The sequence below is a fragment of the Ipomoea triloba genome, chromosome 6 (genome assembly GCF_003576645.1).
Source record: "Ipomoea triloba cultivar NCNSP0323 chromosome 6, ASM357664v1".
Taxonomy (NCBI): Eukaryota; Viridiplantae; Streptophyta; class Magnoliopsida; order Solanales; family Convolvulaceae; genus Ipomoea; species Ipomoea triloba.
The window spans coordinates 21025376-21051726 of NC_044921.1; the positions used below are offsets into that span (position 1 = coordinate 21025376).

At 34.8% G+C, this 26351-nt stretch overlaps 3 protein-coding genes across 3 annotated transcripts; 1 reads left to right on the forward strand and 2 right to left on the reverse strand.

Annotated features, from left to right (window-relative positions):
* Positions 1–532: 532 nt before the first annotated feature.
* LOC116023199 (mannosyl-oligosaccharide 1,2-alpha-mannosidase MNS1) lies at positions 533–7186 on the reverse strand. Its single transcript, XM_031264185.1, has 15 exons — positions 6873–7186; positions 6302–6349; positions 5802–5996; positions 5469–5581; positions 4855–4920; positions 4552–4723; positions 4357–4446; positions 4051–4175; positions 3862–3927; positions 1977–2085; positions 1787–1885; positions 1483–1563; positions 1209–1379; positions 892–1102; positions 533–813 (listed from the first exon to the last, which is right to left on the reverse strand). Exons 1-15 carry the CDS (start codon positions 7182–7184, stop codon positions 788–790), a joined length of 1884 nt encoding a protein of 627 aa, XP_031120045.1. The 5' UTR covers positions 7185–7186; the 3' UTR covers positions 533–787.
* Positions 7187–8472: 1286 nt separating this feature from the next.
* On the reverse strand, positions 8473–15603 carry LOC116022626 (KH domain-containing protein HEN4). Its single transcript, XM_031263389.1, has 6 exons — positions 14747–15603; positions 13515–13940; positions 12256–12510; positions 9494–9933; positions 9216–9324; positions 8473–9131 (listed from the first exon to the last, which is right to left on the reverse strand). The coding sequence occupies exons 1-6, from the start codon at positions 15509–15511 to the stop codon at positions 8991–8993; spliced, it is 2136 nt and encodes a 711-aa protein (XP_031119249.1). The 5' UTR covers positions 15512–15603; the 3' UTR covers positions 8473–8990.
* A 9194-nt stretch (positions 15604–24797) lies between these two features.
* On the forward strand, positions 24798–25592 carry LOC116023649 (B-box zinc finger protein 32-like). Its single transcript, XM_031264650.1, has one exon. The coding sequence runs from the start codon at positions 24798–24800 to the stop codon at positions 25590–25592; it is 795 nt and encodes a 264-aa protein (XP_031120510.1).
* Positions 25593–26351: the final 759 nt, after the last annotated feature.

Here is a 26351-nt window from a genome sequence, read left to right on the forward strand (position 1 = left end):
ATGTTATAAAAGTATTTAAGTATCAAACAAAATTGAGATTTTTTTTGTTGGATAAAATTATTCCACTTTCTTAACCCTAGTATGTTCTCACAATGTAGATATCTATATATATTATTGATATATTTATAATTTATCTTGGTTACAGAATTAATATTTCTATGTTTTTTCTTTATCTCCCAATTTTTTCAAATTGATCAAAATGAATAAAATGCCTAAAATACCTTCACTTCTAACAAATTTAAACATTCTTCATATAAATCCGATTGATCTACAAAAAAAAAGGTATTATAACAAAAGAAAATGATCGAATAATAATCACAATCACAAATAATAATAATAATAATAATAATAATAATAATAATAATAATAATAATAATAATACTATCGTAGTTAAAAACCAAAAGCAGAATTAATTATTTAATTACATTATTATGTTTTTTTAAGTCAACAAAACGATTAAATTACTCATTATTTATTTATTATTAATATTTATTTTTTTAAAAAAAAATCAAACTATGAAATAACAACATTACAACAACAATAATAATTGTAACCCTTTGCATCAAAATGCATACCAGTGATAAGAATGAAGATAAATTTGCCCACAAAGGCTGGGTACATTGCAAAAAAATGGAATAACCAGTAAACCTAAACTATTCTCCTACATTAACATGAACCCACTCTGTGAAATAGGGGGAAAAAATAAAAATATAATCACCCACCTATACTTACAGCAAATCATACCAATCTGGAACGCTGGGCAGTGATGTTTTAATGGTTTCATGCCTCAAATCCATGATAAAGCCGTGTGCTCTTTCAGGCAATTAGAACCAATGGCAAGTTAATACTTGATTTAAAGCCGAATATATACACCCTAGTTACCAAACTGACCTTCTCTTCTACCGCGTGATCTACTATCGGATGTATGCTGTCCAGAGCTTGATGCATGCCTGGTTACGATTTTTAGAGGGTGCGCTTCGGTGTTGAAAACCCACTGGTCCAGAGGAATCACAGAAGGCGGCGAGAAAAGAAGATAGAGATATTTAAGCGTCTCTGCAAGAAAGAAGCTCTGCATCATGTTGTCTTTGACACCAGTGTTTACCTGGGGGAAAAACCGAAAGTTATAAGCAGAGCGGCAGCTAGGACAGTCGTGGTAGCGTATAAGTAATAATCGTACAAAGAGGTGCATGAGTCTGAGGAGCGCTTACATCTTTTAGCCCGACATATCCAGACTCTATACGGCAGTTCTTTTCAAATGCCTGAAATATGTTCCAACCCCACTCTTGGTACGTCTTGTTTCCAGTCAAGCGCCAGAGATAAAAAAGGGATTCCACTGTCTCTGGCCTCAGTATGTTCCACGATGTCCCCACACTCATATCCTTATGAGTTATGAATATTGCAGAAATAAGAAATGAAAATATTTAACTGCTTCCTCGGTCGATAAAATTAAGTATAGAAGTAATGGGAACAAAATATTCCAACCTGCCCTTTATTGAAAAAATAGTTCTCTCCAGCCAATTTTGTTGGTGTTGACTCGTAGAAGTTATAGCAAGTCCTTGCAAGCTGCAAAAAGACGCCAAGAGCTCAAGTTAGCTTAAATCCATGCACAGAAAGAACCTGTGTCCAACAATGACTTGTGATCCTAAATTTCAGGGTTGAAGTTGACCTGAGCCAAGGAAGATTAAGTGCAAATTCTATATAACATTCAGAGACACATATATAGTGACTCAATGTCAAACTACTCAAAACATGGGAGTACACTTTAACTGACACTACATGGGAGTACCTCTTCAGCCAGCAATAAGTACTTCTGAGATTCATCAGGACCGTAACCAGAAGCTCCTAAGGCCAACATTCCTGGTGCAAAGCACGCAAGTTCATCCATCTGCAAAAATTTTAAAGAGAAAGGTTGACTCAAAGTTTGGAACAAAATGAGTAAGCAAACACTTGCTACCTCTTTAGCAGCTATGCATCACCTTGTCAATTAAAGAGTTTCCATTCTTCTCACAAATATATGCAAAAGATGAAGGGGTAGTCCTTCGCACCAAGCTTTCAAAACCTTTCATTGATATCTCCCACATTTTTCTGTTTTCAAGATTTAGCTATCGTCAAACAAAACTCAGCAAAAATTCAGTGAAATGAAGTTCACCACATTCTAAACAATAAAAGGGAAAATTCAAAAACATGCATGACATCTGGCAACATTCACCATTAAGTGATAACTTTTTTCCATTTCAGTTTATGCCTTGTTCTACCCTTCCCATCAATAATTATGGCATTCTTTTTTTGACTAAATTTTAGTCAACATCGTATAGTTCAGCTACTTTCACATATAACCTACACTTTAAATTTAACAGCTTGTGACCTATACTTAGATAACAAAGAACAGATTCTGTTCAATATAACTATAACTATTATGTGCATTCACCTTATTTTTTATTAAGGCTATGTTAGTCATCAAAAAAATACATTTACAAATTGAAACTTACAATTTCAATTAAATCATAAATTCAAAAATAACAAACATTTCTAAAAATAATAACAATAAATCATGAAAACAATTATTAACTAGCATTGTCAATATGAAATTACGTTGCTATATTTGAAGATTGATTCTTCTTAAAATTATATGTTGAATTGAACAACACACCTTGTCCAAGTGCTAATTTATAGAGATGAATTACATTGACGTATAATTCCATAACTTGGTAAACGTAATAAGTTTTATGAGCCTCACAAAATTAAGGAATAAAAGTAAATCCCAGTTATGTTAAGTATAAATAAAAGCTTCTTTTTGAAAATCGAAAGTAATAGAAAAATTTTAATGATTATTTATTAGTTGGGAATTTGTTGAAATTTTAGGTTGCATTATGAAAAATTATTTTTTATTACCTTGAAAGGAGGTTGAGAAACATTTGTTAAACAACAAATAAAATGGAGAAACGAGCATCTATACCATTTGACAAACATAAAACTTGCATAACATAATCATCTTTTAATTCCATTTTAGTTTATGGCTTTCTTTAAATCAAGCATTTAAAGGACTTGCTGGGTGAGGTAGTAATGCACTAATACATATGAGTTTATAAGGCCCTGGGTTAGACTAGCTAATTGATTCGGTTCAATCTTTTAATGTTATTTGGCCATGTGTATTATAGCCCAATTTAGTAGCCCTGGTCCAACCTTAGATTATAACATGGTGTCAAAGCTTGTTTGGTCCATTCTGAGTTCACACGATTATCTGTTTGTTGTATTGGTGGCATCCAAAGCTTCCATTTCAGGGGGAGAGTCCAACCCAATTGCAAGTGATCAACCGGTTAGATTCAAAATGACCCGATTGTCCACTTGAAGAGAAGTGTTAAGAGTCCCACATTGGAAATAGAGAGAAACACTTGGGTTTATAAGGTCATAGGTTAAACTAGCTAATTGATAGGATTCAATCTTTTCATGTGGTTTGGCCATGTCCCTACAGCCAAGTTAAGTAAACCTCAGCCCAATCTTAGATTATAACATGGTCCATGTTAATAGGATTAGGAATAGCAGTTTTGGTCCTCCATTTTTAGGGGTCACTACTTTAGTTCCCCCATTTTAAAGAAAATGTGGGGGAAAATTGGAAATTATTAGGGACTGCATGTCTATATCCCCTACAGTTTGCAACAAAAGGGGACTGAAAGTTGTTAAACCATAAAAATGGCGGAACAAACTTGTTATTTCCAAAACTGATAGGGATAAAAATACTTTGCTCCATAAAATTTACATTGCCCAATAGGGGGAAAGATCAAATCAAAACCCCAAAGATCATGATCATATAAAAAAAAAAAAAAAAAAAAAAAAAAAAAAGGAGAGAGGAGGTTTGCTCACCTGTAAGGCATTACAGAATCAGTTTTGTTTCCTTGGATCCAGACCTTGAGTAAATACTCATAGAAGCTGAAAAAATGAGTGACTAGGAAATAAGAAATGGAAATAGAATTACATGTGCAAATCAATGAATTTGAAGTTACTTCCAAGCATAATAACATAATTGATACTTCAAAATGTGGAGTTCATTACCTGTCTCCCATAGCCCCAAAAGTAATGGTTGAGAATGACCTTCTCCCAGTATGTGGATTAATGTAGATTGGAAGTAAACCATCATCGGGAAAAGTTTTGTTAAGCTCTAAAATAACATTCTCCACCTAGATTAATCAACACCAGAAGATTGATATCAAATATTTAGCAGAGGTATTTTGATCTCATGCCAACTCTGATTCTGTAAGTTCAAATATTACCTCTGAGTAGACACACGTGTAGATCATAATAATTTTTTCATATTTTTAGATGAGGGAAGAAGAAACTTCAAGATTCCACTGGAATTACCTTCTGCTGATACTTTGGGTCTAGTGTCCTTTGAGAAAGAGCAATAAATTCAAGCTGCTCAGTGCCAGAATCTGCCAAGATACTATCACCCTGATAGCAGAGAGCATTAAAAAATTGAAGATACATTACAATCTGTGGATTTAGGGTAATGTGTATTTTTATGTGCAACTACAGTCTTGTAAAGTTCACACTTACCCTTGTCCATCCAGGGTTATGTGGATTCCCATGAGCCAAGTTGATTATATTATAAGGGATGCCAGTAGGAGTATCCCATGCAGGCAAGAGCCTGTCAGCAATATCTTGAGCCTTTTCAAGGAAAACATTATCCCCAGAGAGATCATATGCACTAAGAAGTCCACCTACGACTCTGGATTGTAGAAACACACCAAAACAATGATCACAGAGCAGAAGCAATCCCAGGGATGATCTTGCAATTAGAGTAACCAGGAAAAGTATACAAAATCATTAAAAAAGGCAAATTAAACCTTATAAAGAAACCTTATGGTTGTCTCGAAAACACTAGCATCATAGTTCTTGTTGAAATCCAAGGTGTTTGCAACCCATCTGTGATATGCAAAACTTGTCAGTTATTAACACAATAAAAATAAAATTTCACAAAACAAATGCAATTTGGTAATTTTAATGTTTTCTATCTGCTTCTCATGGAAAAATATTTCAATGGCCAGGACAAAAGTAAGCTACAAGGAGGTGGGATTTTTGGGGTATATCTACAGAGAATAGGGATTTAACCTATGATGTCTTATCAACCATCACAGTATACCACTGTGTCACTGCCACAAGGACAATATATCACCACTTCAGAAGTACGAAGTATATTATGTTTAAAGAAATTTGGTTCAAGATCTAAAGCATGTAGTGACTACTAATTGTCCATCATTATAGTTTATAGAACATTTTATCAACACGTAAAGTCCTTACTTAAAACAACAAAAGGAAGTATAGATATAAAATAACAGATATGACAAAATCCAATTTCTCTCTTAATTCAATGAGAATATCAAAGACATAAGTAGTTAATCAAAGAAAAAAAAATGAAAAGAAATCTCAGTGCATACAAATGAACGATGAGAATAAGAGAAAGATAAACTCACTCTCTAGCTTTCTGAAATTCTTCATCTAGTCCCATGATATAAAGTGTATCCAGAGCATCTATTAAAGTTGCTCCAAGGCCACCAAAGCTGTCAACCCCATTCTTTGATTGTGGCTGGGAAAGCATAAAATTGAGAACAATAGTTAAACAGAGTCTCAAGATTGAATGGACTGATGTAACACTAACAGAAGCAGAAGTAAATAATAAACCACAACTAAAAAGAGCCAAGCAGAATGCTTCAGAAGACCCCACTCTATAGAAAATTGTGAAATATCCCCAACCACAACAAACATGCATAGCATATCTACCATTTTAATGAAGAGAAAAAACTCACTTGAAGTTCATCATGACCCCATGCATATTTCTCATACGAACTCCAAGCATGGCGCATAGCATCCTTTACTTTCTCTCTTCGCTGAGCATCAGCCGGGTCCTCAAATACATCTTTTTTATTAGCCGTGCCACGGGTTTCACCAACCAAATTCAACTTTTCATGTGGAACAACTCGACCACTCTTTAATTCTTCAAGCTATTTTGCTCGCAAGTCGCAAGACATTCACCAAAGTTCAGCATTTAACGGAGTGAATGGTTGTGAGCAAAAGGAAATAAACTTAACCAGGATTTCTAAATGAGGGCAAAAGTCTATCACTCTATTGAAATTTCAAGCCCGAAAAATGTCATGGATGGCATATATATACAGCTATTCAAGAAACGGAGTGGCGAAAGAGACAAGTGAATATCTCTCCAAATCATATTAATCATGAAAAGATAAGAGGAATTATTAGAATCTTATAGCTTGATGTGAAGTCAAGAAAATATACTTAAACCCCTTACCAAATCTTGTAACTGACTCACTTCACCATTCAACCTAGATATCTCCTCCTGTGAATCATGACAAAGCTATTTAGTAGTTACATAAATTATTGGGACTATAAGTGTGTAATAATCTTAAAACTAAAATAACAAAGTCAATTAACATAAAAGTTTAGAGAATTTTATAGTCAGATGTTCAGAATGCATACTTCAAAGCAGCCATTTTCCAGAATGTAGTTATACATATATACAAATCTACCTTCTTGTGCAGCACAAAGCACATAAAAGCACAGGAATTCATCAAATCTTGTGAATTACTTACATTAGTATGGCACAACGTGCACTAAGGAGAAAAATCATGTTTTACCTAAATTCTATCAAATAAACTACAATGACAAGAAAAACATTATAAATAAATAAACAATAGAAAACAAATTGATAGTATTGTACTTTCAACAAAATTATTCCAAAACTAACAAATTGCAAAAGACACCAACCAGCATACAAGCGTCTCCAACATCAACGAAACTCTAAAAGAAATTGCGAAATCGAAAATGAAAATGAAAAGAAATGAAAAGAGACCTAAAATTACCTCGTGCTCCCGGATTAAAGTTTGCCGATCCCAAAAGAACAATGTTCCAGAAACGAAGATAATGAGGAGCAAAGCCATCCGCCTCGGGCGTTTCAGATAATAGGCCGGATTGAAATACCGGCATCTACTCGACGACGATCTACTCCGGGCCATTTTAATGATTGATTGTATAGGTTCCGGTAAATTAGGAGCATAAAACAATGGAAAATTGAAGAGGAAATTGGAGAATTGAGAAATCTGTATGAGCAAAGCCAGAAACGAGAGAGGGTCGGAGGACCGGAGAGGAAACGACCGACCAAAGTCAATGTGCATTTGACCCCACTTATTTAATGCACGCTTAAGTATATATCTTCCATCTAGAGCACAAATATAAATTTATTAAGCACAACGAGTCAACAGTTGTCTCCACTGAAGCTCGAAATCACTCCCATCATCCATGTGGGAGTGTTAATTGGGACACCGGATGCCACTTGACACAAGGTCTTTGGCTCACAGTAATAAACTAATAATAATGATTGAGAAGTAAAAGATTTTATATTCCATAGGTCACCCATCATGTGACCATAAGTGAATGGTGAATTTAACCATACCTCTCTGTGGTAAGGCATAGCGCTACATTTTGAATGGAGTACGGATTAAATTTGAACTATCCAGACGATGCCTAACATGTTTTATTAATTATTTTAAAGTATATAGCTTGGTTATAATAACAATGCGTCTTATTAATATTTTGTGATAGTCATCAGCGAGTCACTCTCGACTTTCACTCTTCCACCGTGCCCGACTACCCCTCCCCTAGCATATTACCAATCCATAATAGATGACCTTTAATTTGATAATGAAACCTACCCAACCACTCTCTCCCACTATTATAACTTTCATAAATTGTCTATTTGCACTACCATCCACATTAACTTTCACAAATGACTTATTGACCTTAAACCATTGGATGTGAGGTTCATGCTTAAGTGGCATACCAACTTATTAACATATCTTGTTTTCATTTTATTATTTAATTATACATATGAAGTTGGAAAATATTTGCTAATTTATATCATTGTTTGTGTAAACTATGTTTTTCCACTTGCATTTTTATGCCAAACCTGTGTAAACTATGTTTTTCCACTTGCATTTTTATGCCAAACCTAATGTCATGTTGTTTTTCCACTTGCATTTTTATGCCAAACCTAATGTCATGTACAAAAATTATATCTTAATTTATAAATATAGTTTTAATTCTAATACAAATCATAAGTGTAAACTATGTTTTTCCACTTGCATTTTTATGCCAAACCTGTGTAAACTATGTTTTTCCACTTGCATTTTTATGCCAAACCTAATGTCATGTTGTTTTTCCACTTGCATTTTTATGCCAAACCTAATGTCATGTACAAAAATTATATCTTAATTTATAAATATAGTTTTAATTCTAATACAAATCATAATAACAATTAAGAGGTCTGCCCTTATATCCTAGACAATTATACTGTGGAACATGGTCCACATTGTACGGTGAACCGTTGATGCATGTTCATTTGTAATACACTAAAAATGAGTATTTAGTAATACATGTGTGTGTGTGTCAATACCATTAGAGAAAGAAAACCAAACATTGCCCTAAAAACCAAAAAGATTCAATATTTACAAATGAGAGTCAATACCATTGCCAAATAGAGAAAGAAAACCAAACATTGCCCTAAAAACCAAGAAAATTAAATATTACAACTGAGAGTCAATACCATTGCCAAATAGAGAAAGAAAACCAAACATTGCCCTAAAAACCAAGAAGATTCAATATTTAAAACTGAGAGTCAATACCATTGCCAAATAGTTCTACTTGACAAGTTTCTTCTGCAGCCCACACACTAACACAAGCATCCTGTACATTGTGTGGGCCAAGACACTGAGCAACAACTCTACTAGTTCATATTCTATGTCGAAATACAAATTCCCGCACTTTTTTTTTTTCGGGAGAATAGAAGAAAAGAGCCAATAACTCAAGAATGTGCACCATTTTTTATTTTTTTTTTTTTATTTTTTTTTTTTTGGTTTTGTTTTCCATCATAAATAGCAAACAGATCCTGCCATCTTACTTTTGTCTGCAGTTTGCAACTAAGACTAGAATGGTAGCTCAGACAGGATGCAAGCATGGACGAGGTTCTGAGCAGTGCGGGTCTGGTCTTGCGTTCCAGACAGAACAACAACGCCTTCAGTAGTACCAGGTCTCGGATCAGTAACGGATACCTTAGCACCTGAAGCCTGGATTACAGACGCAACGAGGTTAAGGATTATGTTAGGCGTGCGGGAAATATAAACCAAGTTTGTGCAGGCTGCGTGATTTACCTGTCTTATGAAATCAAGATTACTATTATCTGCTCCGTAAACATGTTTCAACAAATACTGAGGGATCATTACTTCAACAACAACAGGTGATTGAACAACAGCATCTTCACTGCAAACACAAGTCTAACATAGTAAAAATCCAAAACGAGAGGAAGGGAGAGACCAGAAGGTAAATACAACTACATTAACTAATTAATTTTCACAAAAGCTTTACTTTTTAATGTTCTCTGAATTCAGATGTGACATAATTAAGTCAACAAGAAGGAGAAATAGATCACCTGCTAGTACGAGCATCATTTGGTGCAAAACCTCCATTGACATCTACAGCTGGTGCACCCGAAGCCTGAGTGGGACACCTTGGCGAGATCGGTTGATCATAGATGGGAGCCTGTCCACGTCTTTCATTGCCATACAAATTGGGAACAGAGTCTGGATAAGTTGGACTGTTATGATCAAAACCATGTGACAATGCAGATGCTCGTTCAAAAGGTCTTCGAGGAGCAAAGCCATGATCAACCCCGCGGGGGATGCTAGCTGGGGGGTGGTAAGCTGGAGAAGCAGGCTCGTGCCGAGCCCTATATGCAGGTGGCAGCATTTCAGGGCGATGCGGCAAAGAGGTAGTGGTTGGAAATTTTGGTCTCATTGCGAATACTGTCTCCCGGAGTCGACTAGTTACTTGAAACAGAACATCCTGGACAGACTGCAAGCTGCCAATAACCTGCACCAGCCCCAAACATGAGGAATAGGTCTCTACTTTTTTCTTTCCCAAGAAGCATAGACAAATCAAAAGAATAGTGTAAAGGTGTAGAGGAAACAAATCAATCTTCCACCAAGTAATGCACCGCTAAAGCCTAAATACATTTGATGCACTGTACTAAGACAAATCAATCATGAAATACTTATCTAGAAACAAGAACAACCCGCTAAACTCAAATGAGTGAACATATCACATATATAAGCACAATAGTTACAGGCAGAGGGATTAAGGGGCCATTTGGTAGGACAGTTTCAAGGCTGGAATTGAAACAGTAATAAAAAAAATGTTTGTTTTCTATTTTTTGAGTGTCTGGAATCATAATCAAATACCTCAACTATACGACTTTTTAATTCCTGACACTGATCCCACTTTCAATTGAGGGATTTATTTCTCCCTCCTTGAGAAGAACCCCCTAAGCCTAAAAGAAGGATCTTCTCCTCCTAGAGAACACCCTTCTTGGATTCTTCTTCACTATAATTGTTGCTGTTATAGTTTTTTTCCCCTCTTTTCCAGTCTTCTTGTTCTTTGAAACCTTACTTTGAAAACCCTACCCTTTCAGAATTGCCATGGGCAAGAAGTGGAGTAGAAAACCTAAAGCTTTGTACTAGCCCAAATTCAAGAGATAGAGTAGCCCCAAATCCCCCAATCCGACTCTGATCCCCAACTGGAAGCACCTAATAAGAGCAATAAAAGTAGAAGTGGCAGATTTCAAAGAGCAGGAAGTGGGCAAAGGAGAAGATAGTTCAATTAATTAAGTCAAACTTGAAAAAGGAAATTATCACAATTTACAATGGCATTTAATTCAACTAAGCGTTGTTATTAAATAGAGGACAATCCAAATGTTAATTAACTTGAAACGACGCCGTCAAATGATACCTTCAAACGAGGAAACCATGGTTGCAACTGGAGAGGGTGGTTTAACAGAGGCTGAGCAGCATGGTGTGGCCAAGGAGGTTGTTTTTGGTTATCCCGTTGCAGGATAACCGTCGACTATGGCAAAGCACAGTAGTTCTAAGAGTGATGTTGTTCGCGAAAAGAATCCTGTGATCGGTGAGTGTGATATGGGATTAGATCTTGATTATGCTTTGCAACCTATGGATGTTATATAGGAGGAAAATCTAGGGTCGGAATCTTCCAGAAGGCCAGGTGTCAATTTGGCATAAATATTCACAAAAAAATATAAGGGGAGTAAAACGTGTATAAAGTTCTAGAAGAAGGTTGATGGTGTGAAATTGGATCCAATAGTCATGAGTCAAGGGGAAATGGTTGTTGGTAGCTAGATTTCAATCCATGAGGTTCAAGGTGTGCAAATTATGGTTAGTAAGGATGGTAGCTCCAAGCAATCCATGGGCCAGCAAGATAATAATGAAAACGCTTTCTTCCTATAAAGGCCTAGTTAAATTCCACTCCTCATTCTTTAAATATAATCCATCTCAGCCCACATTGGCTAATTTTGAACCCATGGATAATTAAATTTGCAAGCTCAAATTGTTCCGCAAAATGCTAACGACAACTCAACAACCCAAATCATTCTCTTCTAATAATTCATAGCCCAAGGTTGCTTAAATTAACGCTTAGGCCATTATCCCTTCTTTTAATGGAAATATCCTTTCTTTAAATTCTTATTGGTCAGAGTATAGGGACATTGTTAGTACAAATTCAAACAAAAAATTCAGTAATATTTTTCATTCCGGTTTACTACCAAACGATCATGCTACTTTTACTAAAACCCATTTCAATTACTGAATATTTTATTCCAATTTAGATTCAAGTTCTCATGTTTAAATCAAACACCCCTAGAAAAACTCAAGTGTATATATAAACCATAATAAGTGTCATTTCTCCATCCCTTTCCCTCCTAAATATGGGCAATGGGTTTTTCCTTCCCTACAAATTGTTATTTGTTAGAAAGGAAGAAAATAAACACATACAAGTGTAACTAGGGCAAATTATACCGTGGACCATGGTCCACATTGCAATGTAGATCATGGATAAATGTTCATTTTAGGTATCCTGAAGGTTCATTTTTAATGTACTGGTAGTTCATCTTTAGGTAGTAAACCAAATAATGAACTTTTAAAACACAAAAAATGAACCTTCAATATATTAAAAATGAACCTTATGTTGAGGTGAACCATTGTCCATTGTATAATGATTGGGTGACTAGCTGGTCAGAACAACATTCATGCATAAAACCATCAACAAGTTTTGTAAACTATGAAGAAATGCAGTTGTTACTAAAACGAGGAGCAAAAAGAGCGTAAAGCCAAAATCTATAATTACCTGTACAACTTCATCACCTTGGGAACCGAACCTTGGAGATTGTTCCTTGGGAAAAACGCGTATACTAGCACCAGTAATTCTTCTCAATTCGGCAATTGGAATACCACCATCACCGAACAGATAACCTATTTGATTTGAATGTACAAGAAGTCTAGCCACAACTGCTGCAGCAGCGGGTTCAAACCCAATTTCAGCAATTCTACTATGCACACGAATAACAGCTTCCTGTGCTGGAGAATGCCTTTGCTCGGAGTTCTGCAGGAATTTAAAAGGTCACTCAAGAAAGACTAAATTCAAGACAGATAAGCATAGTTTAAAGAAAAAGTGTATGTCCAACTTTCAGCAATATATTACTGAGTAGATGATAAAGTTTATAAGATATTCCTAATGCTGATTCAATAATATGTTAGGTAGCACGGAAATAAGAAATGGAACACAGAAACGCAGGATATGAGTTTTCTTTTAAATATGCATGCATTTTAATTGTTTACCAAGTTCTTTTTAGAAAATGCATTTTTAAAAATTTTAATTAAGGAAACGATTCTAATGCGTTTTATAAAATTTCCATACGTTTCCATGCATCATAGGCAATATGTTTCAAAAATAGGATAGGGGGGTAAGATGAATATTTGTCATGGAGTAGGAACTAGGAACCAAGATGGCAAAGAAGCTAGTAAAATTGTAGTGATTTCTTCTAATTTGTAGACAACTCTGGCTATTCAGATAAAGTCGGGACAAAAACAGCACAAAGACCAAATGTCTAGATATTAACACAATCATGAATGCCAAAAAAAAAAAGGATAATTGCATTTTTCGCCCCGAAGTTATGGTTGAATAGTGATTTTATTTGGTGATTATTCTCTGTCCACATATATGGTCTTTGGGTTTTCAAATGGGGTTGTGTTTTTGGCCCTTACCCTCGAATTGTGAGGTGGGGGGCAAAAAATGCAACTTAGTTGAAACCCGAGAACTATATGTGTACACAAAACAACCAAGGATGATATTCACTATTCAGTCATAACTTAGAAACTAAAATGCAATTCTCCTTAAAAAAACACACAACACACTCATGCCACTTCAAATTCCACACACCACTACATAACAACTCAAATGAATTAACGAAAAAAAAGAAGTATACTTGTCAAGCTAGGATCAACAAATTAGAAATGTAATAAAAGTCTATGCCCTGCTAACAACCCCCTCCCAATAAATAAAGGAATAAATTTTTTTCTGATATTGGAGACTGTTGGATCACATACCTCTCGTGACGATATAATAACAACTCTCTCATCCGAATCAGATGCTACTTCAACAATTTTAACAGAAGCACCAGTTTCACTCTCAATCACCCGTATAATAGAGCCGCCTTTCCCTATCAAACTTCCAACTTTATCAACTTTACATAGAAGCCTAAACACAACCTCTTCTTCCTTAACCATACCATAACTAGCACTACTCTCAGCACAAGAATATTGAAAATTTTTGGAATGATGATCCACAAATTGATGACCTGTCGCATAACCCGGTAGCGAATAAGGGTCTGGACCAGGCAAACCATTTCCATGGAATGATGACCCTGAGGATTTGGGAGTAGACGAGTATGCCAACTCTGCCCTAGGGTTATCTTGAAGACAGCCTGAAACAGACAACAGTGCTCTTCTTACCGCCGAGAAGCTTCCTGTTATCTGCACATTAACACAACATCTTTACAATCAAAGGGGTGTAAAGAAAAAAAAAATGAAAATAAGAGCATGAGTAGATAAACAAAATATCAGATAAAAAACCTAAGGTTTCCTAGAATGGCTTGATCAAGAATTGTATAAAATGTTTCTGTTCCCCCTTGGAATGTGCATATGTTTCCCATTATCCAACTTATAAAATGAAAAAATAAAGCCACAGGATCAAATAGTAATACCAAATCTTCAGTTGGCAAGAGAGGATTTCCAAGTCCTCCATGCAATGCAAAAAAGGCATGCACGGGTGCCCCACAAGGCTAGCTTAGACCACTTGACCTAAAGTTACCACTCCAGAGACAAGGGTGGGGATTCGACTCCCACCAAGGCACCAACAACATCTTAGAGCTAGGATTCCCCATGCTAGAGTTCGGGCCCTTGGGCTCCCCAGGTTGGGGGAAGTGACGAAGTGTGGAGATGGATCCCTTTGCGTAGAGTCAACAACAGGGATTGACAGGGGAGCTGCTTGGGCAATTCCAATTTACGTCGTCCAATGACTCTTGGGCAAGGGTTCTAGGGCTTAGGATTAGTATAGAGTAAGCTGAGTGAGATTCTATATTTCAATGATTTAAGCAAGCAAGAAAGGAATGCAATCCCTTGGTTCGAACAACAACAACAAAAAATGAACTCATTTCTTCATATTCCAGGTCTAGTTTTCATCTTCTGGACAATCATATAATAAAGTTTCATGCTTGAGATACATTCACTGCTAAGTAAATTGTTAGAAGAAAATGAAGAGCTAAACAATATCAGATTACCTGAATCACCTCATCTCCTTGGGAGGCACAGTGGGGAATTTGATCTTTAGGCAAAACCCTAACTTGAGCTCCAGTCTCATTTCTTATTCTCTCCACAATCTTCCCCCCTCTCCCAAGAACACACCCTACTAAAGAAGTGGGAGCTAATAGCCGGCAAACCACCATTCCCTGTGGAAATCCTCCACAGCTATTACTCCCTTCATCCTTCCTTTCTTCACCCTCCCTCTCCTCGTCCACTTTCCAAATTCTCTCAAAAACCCTAACCAGCGCGAGCTGAGCGGGCGACGCCTCGTCGTCGACGCTCGAGCTAGGCAGAAATTCCGCGGTCGTGCTAGCGCAATCCGAGTTGCTTTGACTCGGAGCGGACTCCCGCTTCGCCGAATCGGCAACGATGGTGATGACGCGCTCGTCGCAGGCCGGGGCGGAGTCGTCAATGCGGATCTTGGCGCCGGTCTCCTCGCGGAACTGGCGGATGTTGGCGCCGCCCTTGCCGATGACGCGGCCGGTCTTGGTGGCGGGGCAGAGGATCCGGAATAGGGTTTCGCCGGAGGAGAGCTTCAGGAGGGGCGGCGGCGGCGCAGGAGGCCTGAAATTGACGGAAGAAGAAGAAGGCGGCGGCGGCGGTGTGGAGGAGGAGGAAGTGGGAGTGTGAAACGGCGGTAGGTGGCGGCGTTTGGTCGGCGTGATGGATGTGGGGCTGAAGGGCTCGTGGGCTTCGAGTGGCGTGGTGTCCAGGTGTCGCCTGGACATGAACGAAGCGTCCATTAAAACTCTCAGAAAGAAGCGATCAAACAGAAGACAGAGAGAAAACAAAGTGACGGGGACACTGTTTTCTGGGGTTTGACCGCTTCCTCGTTTGACTCCACACTACCTTAGGTTGAACGAAACATTGTTAGCTTGTTACACTGCTTTGATTGTTTGGAACTTTCTTACTCATAAATAAATTTTTATTATAAAATCGAGGAGATATTTAAAATAATATATCAATCGTTTAGGTTGAAAAATGTAACGCTTAAAAATATCTCGGATAATCTGTTGAAAACTTGTTAAAAGAATTGAAATCATCTAAACTTTAAAGTACTCATGACGTAAGAATGAACTGGAAAGCAATCGTTCTATTTTTCTCTTTGTAGATATGTATCACATATTCAATCTAAATGTCATTTAAACTTTTATTTTAGCAAAAAATAGATTAATCATACATCTTTCTTGTACTGTCATTTAAGTTAGTCATGCTATGTCAACTTTACAACCACTAACACTTAGTCACATTCAACCAAAACCTGTCATTTATAAATTATTCCAACAACTCTTTTGAATAAAGTGCAAAACAACTATGTTTAAACTAATAAATCTCACAAATAGTACAACTTTCAATTAGAGAGATAAATGTTTGATAAGAGTAATACGTTTGGAGCAGTCTATGTACACTATTCTCAATGTTAGTTTTAATCATATCACACTAATAATCTCACAACTTGTAAGTTCATTATTTCTTAAATGTTGAGCATCGTCCATACAAAATATTTGTTAATGATTACCATAAACTAAAGGTGAAAAAAGAAAAGTTAACTATTTGCTTGAGCTAAGAAGTTGGGATGATTGGGGTTTCCATGGAGACAACAACATTTGCATGCATGCAATCAAGTGGGAGAAACCCCATTATGGTGGCAAAAGTTTTAATGTAAATATTACGATGAATCAAGTGGTAATTGCATGGGTTTTCAATCAGTGTTAACAAAATATGATGGGGAGTTTATCATTGCGATTAACATATTGGAAATGGAGATATTGATACCTAAAGAAGTTAAAGCACTAGATGTAGGGTATACTTTCAAATGGTTGAATATATTGAGACACTTTATTGAGGTGGAGATAGATGCCTTTGTAGGTGGTGAATGTCATCCATGATGAAACTAATTATTATTCTTTAATTGTGGCTTCTTCTTTTTTTTTTTTATTATTATTATTAAAGAACTTTCTAAATATTTAAATAATCATTATTTCTAATTTGTTAAGTATTCAACTAATCATGTCGTTCATTTAATTGATAGAGAAGTCATTTCTATCACATGATAAGACATGGCTACCTCCACTATATATGACCAAGATTCATAGTAAAATTTGCCCCAAACATACCAAATAAGCAATGCTATAACGAAACAAATATCCCTAAATTTGGGTCAATCCATATAGATGAATGGGCTCATGTTGGGCTTTTGTGAAACATATAAAATGAATTACAATAACTAATATTAATGAACGAATAACGTTATGTTTGGAAGCCCATAAAATAATTTCTGAAAATTATTTTTGGGCTTCTTGTGTTTGGCTACACCTAGAAAATCCAGTCAACAGAAAATGATTTCCGTTGATTGCGGAAAATCACCCCAAAATTTACCTTTCACCATTCAATATGTATGTAATTAAGAGAGATATACAAGCGTAGTATAATCATATAACCTCCCTTTTTGTTCCCAGCTGCAATTGAAAATAAAATACCTAACATCACCTCATAACTTGTTTTCCTCATTTTTAAAGAACTCAGTTCCCATTGGAAAAGAAGTTCAAATGAACCAAACGTAGGAATTAGGAAATGACAAATTTCCATGGTTTGGAGGAAAACATTTTCGTTGGAAGTGTTTTTCCTCCCAACCAAACATGCCCTTTATAGTTTAGTGAGATATAAATTGACTATATTTATACATTATATGGTTAACAAATGCAATGCAATCCAATAGATCATTAAAATTAATATATGGTCTATAAGTTTGCAAAATGTAAATGGGATGATGTTAGATTATTTATTTATTTATTTGGATTGATCTTTGTTTTTGGTTGGGTATTGATTTTCTCTTAAAAAATCGATAACTACCAAACCAAACCAAAATGATCGATTTTTTTACCTTAATAATGAAAATTGAACTAGAATTTGAAATATTTCAAGTTTTCAACGGTTAAATTTTTTATAGTCAATTTTTTAATCAGTCAATTATAACTCAGTTGTAAAAAATGTAACCTTCTAAAACACGTTACACCAACCAATTCTCCTGCAGAATCTTCTAAAATCAAATGGAGGACTTTCAATCACATGCACACCACAATTATGCAAGATAGAAGCTTTGACAAGAAATTTGTTCAGTCTTATTCTTTAAAAAAGAAAAAAAAAAGGAACCAATTGAATATTTCGTGTGTGAAGATATTTTATTCCCTTAAAATACGTTTATGATTTTCTATTTTTCGTAGATAAAGGAAAAAGGGCCCACATGAAATCATTGCCATAAATATGGACTGTAGGTCGAAGCAAAATTAAATTGGAATACGACGACGTACGCGGTACTCATACAGATCCCGTGCATCGGGCGTGGCCATAAAGTCGCCGTCAACCACCGCTCCTATTCGCGACACGTGTCCACTCACTATGGCCGCTATTCATTCACGCCGGATACCGATTCCACCGCTGTTCTAATAAAAATTTGAAAAAATAAAAATCTCGCGGTAGGCCACATGTCCCAATCAGACACCATTGTTCGGTTATGGTTCTGCCACGTCACGTGGTACTATAAATATCGAGTGCGGACTGTGCAAGAGTTCTCTTACAACTTTGATAACCACGCCGCACATGGAATTTCGTGGGGCCCGCCCGGTTAATGTGACGAGTTTGGAACAGTGGATCCTCGTACCAAACTTGCCCTTCTGGGAATTGTGATTTTGATTCTTTTTCTTTCTTTTTTCCTCACTAATGCTTGCGTGTCAAAGCCCGGACATGCTTCTTTTTTTTTTCGTAGCATTTAATCATTTGTTGGTGCGTCGCAAAGTGATATTATTGATTTTCATGATTTGAATTAATCAATTATGATTTATGAGTAATTTAAATAAGTTACTTTTTATGATTCTTTAACAAATAAATTATAAAATGAAATTTATTTTGTATACACTCATGAATAGTAATTGTTGATGCTTCTTGTCACTTACTAAAAAAAATATTTCACTTAAAATTTTATAAGAATGTGATTTTTTATCAATGAAATATTGAGTATGGACTAAACTAATGTAATAAACCAGGATCAAGAAGATTTGTATAGACTAAACTACTGTAAGTTCTTTAAAAAAAAATCACTTTTAAAAATTTTTAATAATTATATATTTGATTCCGTTTTTTAGATATTAAAATTTTCAACCATTGATGAACTTCGATGAACGAATGAGATAAATTCTTACTTTTTATTGAAGGATTTTGTTCTCATTTGATGTTTTCCTATATATTATTGAATAATCAAAATCTAAGTTGTTAGGAATATTTTGTTTAAAAAAATTAAATAATGAGACAGATGAGAAAGGTGCAGTCCATAAAGGCATAAACTATTCTTCCAGCTTGGTTGGTTATTTTTTCTCCACACGATGTGCGATTTCATGAATCATGTGGAACAGTTTTCTATTTGTTTTTGGTTCTTTGAATCTTCTGTTGTGGTGTTGCCTTCTTTTTTATTTTATTTTTAAACTTGTGGTTCTCTTATATACTATAATTATTTATTAATATCTTGTAATATACAATAAACCCCCTCAAGTCCAACGGGAAGTTTTTGCTTGGCAGTTCCGAGTTCTGACCCCATAAAAGTTACGTTGACGTGCAACTAAAATCTCATTGAATTTATCCCTATATCTTATTCAAATTTTTTTCTTAAAAAAAAAAAAGCTACGAAGAAGAAAAAATTTAAAAGATGCTTATGATAAATAAAATTATAATAACATTATATTCTCTCACTTTTTTCTCTATAATATTCAACTCTTAATATGGTAATCAAATTATTTGATTTATTAGTAGTTACCATGATTTAGTTGACTGTTTACCTTAGCAACATTTTTTTTAAAGTACTTATAAATAAAATATAAAAAGAACCAATCAAATATTGCCACATAAGAATGTGAAAATTAAGGGTGAAATTAAGACAGAAATGTAACACTACATATATGATTTGTAATGTAACATATTTTGATTAATTATTCGTCAACTTAAGATTCTTAAATTTATTATTTTTTTTGAAAACTAAGATTCTTAATTTAATCATCAAATAATAAAAATTTGTTAAGCCCAAAAAGATATATGCAAAAGTAATATTTGCATGTTTCATTTTACATGTCTTGTTTACTTTCATTTGTGATACCACTTATTCTTTAATTTCTTTAAATCTTTTCTTTAGTATTTTCAGTTTTTTTTTCTTTTGTGTATTTAGCAACTCTTTTGACGTAATTTCTAAATATATAAATTTTATATATTCACACTTAACTAAATATTACCAAGCAAAGCACCTTGTGCTCAAATGGTAGAGTAGTGGCTCTCCCATATAGGAGGTCATGAGTTTGAGTCTCAGTCGAGACGATATTGTCAATGCGAAGACACATGGAAGGTGTTGGTACGAATCTTATTGGAAATGGTATTGATTCTTTGTAATGTTTTTAATATTATATTTGATTATGTATAACCCTATAATTGTAATAAAGGTTTTTAAAATATAGTAAAAAATAATGTGAATGATTTCCTTCTCATCCATTGTATCAACCCCATCAACCAAACACATTTTCAATTTACTTTTAGAAGTGCACATTCAAATTTGAGGGTTGAACTCAGAGGGGACGTTTGGATGATCCACATTGAAGAGGGCTTTTGTTCCTTGTTTACTTGTGGCGGAGAAAAAGGCCAAAGTAAATGAAAAGGGCATTTGTGGGAAATGACGTGACTTGTGAGCATCTGATGATTTGACGTTGTGAAATGCAGCCACGTGTCAGATGGAAGGGAAACGAACCAAATTCTTGGTACAAAATGAGTTGCTCCAAATCACGAAGCCATGCTGTCCAAAGATATTTTTCCAAGCCTAACCACACAAATATTGTTTTATTTCCTTTCCTCGACAACCATCCGGACGAACTTTCCAATTTTGCATTCTCACCACATATACTTCGCTCAACAACTGTTCTAGTCGTCACCCGTGAAACGATCTTTCAACTCTTTTTTTTTTTTTTTTTGGAAATCTATTTTATTATTTTTTTCTTTCAAAATTTTCACAATTAGTACATGATACCATTTTTCTATGGCATAAGAGTTAAATAGAGCATCGAACTGTACACAATAATTTAATTAGGTCAAATAAGCCATTATTTATTATGCAATGAAAAGAATTGGATTTCTATGTCTCATTATTAATCTAGTCACCTCCAACAATGCATACTCTGATTTTCTGGAATGCAATTAAATGTGAGTGACTGTTCCAACCATAATATAATGACATTTAATGTTTTCACAAACAAGTTAATCGTGACAAAATTCATATAGAATATATGCAATTTGTTTTAGTAACCAATCTATAATTTTAATGTTATTAGTATTATTATTGTTATTATTATCTTTATAAATTTGGCGAAATCTTTTTTTTTTTTAATAATGGGAGAAATTAGCAGTTATTATTCGAGGGTAGGCAATAAATAAATTATGTTCACTTGTATTAGTCACGAACCACATATGAGAGGTAAACAAATGAGGATAATTTGGCCAAATATTGTGTAATAATATAATATAAATGGTATGGGATAAACATAATATTTTATTAGCAAAGTTAATACAAGAAAATTGAAGAGAATTTAACTACCTAAAGGAACAATCATTCCAAATACAGCAAAATGATAATATATGAACTACTATTTTTTTGAAAAAATATGAACTACTATTTGAGAATGTGTATGAGGTTATAAACTCGTCCATATGTAATATATGAAAATCACAAAGGAGAGGTAAGTCGTACTATAAAGAAATTGTGGGACAAGTTCAATCGAGAGTGATGTATTAATACGTGAATCATGTTCTACATATTGGACTATCCCTTTTAAGGTGAAAAATCGTAATATATTTATTTCTAAATTATCAGTTTAGAAAAAAAAAAGTATTATCAATTATTCCATAGATAATAAATTTCAAAGTTTAGAAGGCAATTGAATTATACCCCACAAAGTCTTAAATAAACCAAATGAGTACTTAATAGTTTAAAGGGCGTTTGGTTACAATAAGAGAATTAGGAGGAAAACAATTCAAATTATATGAGAAATGAATAGTGTGGAAATAAAGTAGAAATTCAGATTTCAATATTTGGTTTGCAGAAATATAATTATTGAGAATTTTAATTTCAGTGTTTGATATCAATTGGATGGGAATGAAATAAGTAGTATAATGACTAAAACACCACCCATACTTATTATTATTATTATTATTAGAGTCATTTCCATTTTTGGTCTTACTGTTATTTGGGTCTTGCAAATTTTAGTCTACCCTTAAAATTTTCGTCAAATGACCGCCCGAAATAGGGGTATTTTGGTCTTTTCATGCTTTGGTCATCTCATTTACCCTTTGCAGTGGTTTTCCTTACATATTTTCATCCAATGAAGAGGTTCGGCGAAAGCCATGGCTTTGTAATGTGGCTCACATGGCTTATGTCGGACCTCTTCATTGGATGAAAATGTGTAAAGAAAACCACTACAAAGGGTCAATGAGATAACCAAAGCATGAAAAGATAAAAAAAATACCCCTGTTTTGGATAGCCATTTGACAAAAATTTTAACGGTGGATTAAAATTTAATAACAAGTAAATTTGTTCCAAAAGTATAATGGAATGCAACTGTTATTTGGGTACTTTGGATATAAACGTGTATCACTATAACATATTTAATAGATCCCAAACATTACTTAACCATTGACCGTTAAGCTTAATAAGTACACAACTTTTTTTTTTTAAACAATAAGTACACAACTTAGTTAAACATAACAAATTGTTTTTTCTTTAATGCTTATATCCAAAAAAAATATCATAGAAGAATAATTTTGTCTAATGATATCTTTTTTTTTTATTTTAGAAAAGAAAATGATAATTTTGTCTAAATAATTTTTTTTCTTGCCCAACTAATGCGAAATTGAAATGCTAAGGGCGACATGAGATTCTAATATCATGAAAATGAGAAAATTATAATTTTGTGTCCAATCAAATGAAAGAATTGTATTTCCTTCAAAATTAGGTGAGTGTAAAGTTCTAATTCCTCCAAACCAAACAAACTGTTATGATTGATGGAAAAAAGTTAATCGTAACTTTCTTTCTTTTAATAAAATTAAAATACTTACAAGTTTTATTTTCTACATAAGTATGCTTATAAATTTATGTTTTGAGTGTAATTTCCTAATTTTTAAAAGTTTAAGGTGCATTTGCTAAAAAGAAAATCTCAAGTAATTTGGAATAATATTTATGTATATTTAAAATTATTTTAAATATATAAAAGTATATTTATTGTTTTTTTTATATTTTTCTTATTTCTCTTTTCTGTACTAACCTAGTGTAGAAGTGCTCGAGGACTACAACTCTAGAAGTCTATGACCCTATGACTCTCTTTGAGTGAGAATGAGGGTAGGGGAGGGAGAAAATTGAGGTTTAAAAAAATTGGGAAAAGAAGTTTTTGTGGCCAAGGGATGCATACACGTTTTTTTTTTTTTTTTTTTTTTTTTTTTNTTTTTTTTTTTTTTTTCTATTTAATAAATAAATATTTTAAAACAATTTGGGAACAACGAAGAATGACTCTTTCATAGGTGTTAATACTGTATTCACTGGGACTTGAATTCATAATATTTCAATTGAGAGAACCACTTCATGCAATCTCGACTACAAAGTCATTAATAATTTTTTTTTTTTAAATTTGATGACAAATTGTTTCAATCACCTTTTTTTTTTTTTTTTGGAAAACACAATCACTTAAAATCACACAACGGAATTCACGCGATCTCATTCAAACCTCAGGAATAAATGGGGAAAAATCTCTTGAGATGGAAAGAAGTTTGAATAATTATTTAAAAATGGCTAAAGTGTCATATAGTACCATGAACTATATCCAATTATTCATGCCACACCCTGAACTTTCATATCGTATAAATCGAGCCACAAACCAAAAAAATAAATTCACCTAGAACTTTTAGCAGGTTTCCCTGTCTTCCTGCTGACATGGCGCAGGTTTCCAACTGACGTGGCATTTCTTTCAATCTTATGTTGTCCATGTAAGCATTTACATATTAAAAATAAAAATTTAAAAAACAATAAAAAACAAAAATAAAAACCGAAGACAAAAAAAAAAGCATTTCTATAAATTTAGAAAATTGAAAAAATACTAAAACAAAAAATTAGTCAAAAAATATAAATTCTGAAAAAAAAAATTGAAACATTGGAATTTCAAAATTGAAAAGTATGTTATTTTAATATAATAATTTTGTTTTTTTTTTAATTTTAAATATGTAAACGATTACATGGACAATATAAGGTTAAGAGAAATGCCACATCAGACGCTATGTCAGCAGGAAGATAGGAAAGCTTGCTAAAAGTTCTAGGCCAAATTTTTTTGTTGGTTTGTGACTCCATATATACGATATAAAAGTTCAGGGTGTGACATGAATAATCAAATATAGATTTAGTCTTTAAAATTTTGTTTATTTTTAATTTGTGGTTATCGGTTCAAAGATACATTAGGAAAAAAAAAGTTTATTCCGAAAATAACCAAAAGTAAATGGGTTTTCTGGCCATTATTCACGCCAAGTCGCAAATAAAGGAAAGAAAAAGGAAAACGCAAAGAAAAACATAGAGCCGTTTCAACACACCGCCTATCTCGCATTCACCAGTCTCTCTCTCAAATCCATGGGGTGTTTCGCTCTCTAAACCCGTGCTTTCTCTCTCTCTCTCTCTAAAACCAGTTGTTTTTCTCTCTCTCTAAAACCAGAAGGTACGGCAGAGAGTTTTTACATGGTTTCATCCCCTCTATTCTCTCCACACAGTATCCCACAAATATCTCTCTAAAATCCGTACAATCTCCATCCACTCTTCATCTTCGTCTCCTCTATATCCACAAATTTCACTGCAAAGTTTTTTGTCCGCAAACCCTCTTAACCAACCTGAGGCTTTTTAAAAATTTTTGTTTGGTTTCTGGCTCCTCTGATCGAGCTCCGGCGCAACGTGATTTTTGTGTCATGTTGACGATGAAGGAGACGGCGACGACGGTGGTTAGGAGCTGCGAGCTCTGTAATGGCGAGGCGGCGGTTTGTTGCCCGTCCGATTCCGCGTTTCTGTGTTGGAGCTGCGACGCCAAGGTTCACGATGCGAACTTTCTCGTGGCTCGGCATATTCGGAATATTATTTGTTTGAAATGTAAATCGTTTACCGGACATCGTGTTTCCGGCTTCGGCGTGGCTCCGATTGCCGGTCACTGTGGTTCGTGCTCGTCGCCGCCGCCGCCGGAGGAGGAGGAGGCTGATCTCGGCGACGCGGTTTCTTCTTCTTCCTCGTCGTCGGCTTGTGTTTCGTCTACTCACTCCTCCGGTCAAAAGAAAATGAGCGATCAGTCTTCGGAGTCGCGAAACGAGTTTTCGAGCGAGGTTACTTTTCCGGCGACTGGATTGAAGTGTAAAGCGAGATCGCCGCCGGTACCGGCGAAGGTTGACCCCGCAGCCGAGGGCATTTTCGTCAACTGGTGCAAAAGACTCGGAATCGGCTCGGAGGACAAAGTTGTCCGTAAGGCTTGCGACGCTTTTCGGCTCTCTACTGCTCTGATAACGGTTTTGCCGTTCCGAGCCGTTCTCGCGGCGTCTCTATGGTTCAGCTTGAGAAGATGCTGTGGCCACTCTGCGTCCACGTGGCGAGCTGTTAAGAAGCTCGAGGAGATCTCCGGCGTGCCGGCGAAGCTCATTTTAGCCGCCGAATCGAAGCTCCAGCGGGTCGAAAAAGCCGGTAAGCCGCGCCGCCATTGGTTGGAGGAAGGCTGGGATGAGTCATGAGGAGTTATCGGCTTGGTCGTCGGAGCTTGAACGCTGGCTATAGGTAGCCGCTTAGGTGTTCGGTTGTGATTCATCCCTTGCACAAAGATTCTCTCGCAGAAAAATAATTCTGCTTTTTTTTTTTTTTTTTTTTTTTATAATTAAATTAAACTTAATTAATTAGGGTTTAGATTTTCTGGTTAATTTTGATTTTTTAATCTTCCAGAAGTTAGATAGGAAAATACTTCTTCCATTTTCTTAAGTTTCGTGTTTGAAGCATGGTCATAGGCTTTCCAACAAATCCTTAGTTTGGTTTCTTCTACACTAGAAATTCTGTCAACTCCTTTTCACTAAAATCATGAGTCTTATTGTAAATTAAATTTAATCAAAGTCATGATTTCTTTAGTATCTCTATTGTTTTTTTAAAATAACATGAATTACTCATACTAACAACTTGGTTAAGAGTAACCACGTTTGCGATTCGGGGATTTAGCATAATTGATACGATGTCTGACTTAAAAGGTCATGAGCTCTGGGACTTTAACATAATTGATACGACGCCTAACTTAAAAGGTAATGGTAGGAGGTAAATTAGAATTTGATTAGTAAATTAGTAGCGTGACTCGTGAAGATTAATTCTTTGAAAGTGTGCTCACTTAAGATTATGAACCCTTCTTTATTTTTATTTTTTTTTTGAAAAATGAACCCTTCTTTATTTGACTATTACGAAGTAAAAATTAGATATTTACCAATTTTGATACTCTACTAAATAACATGTGA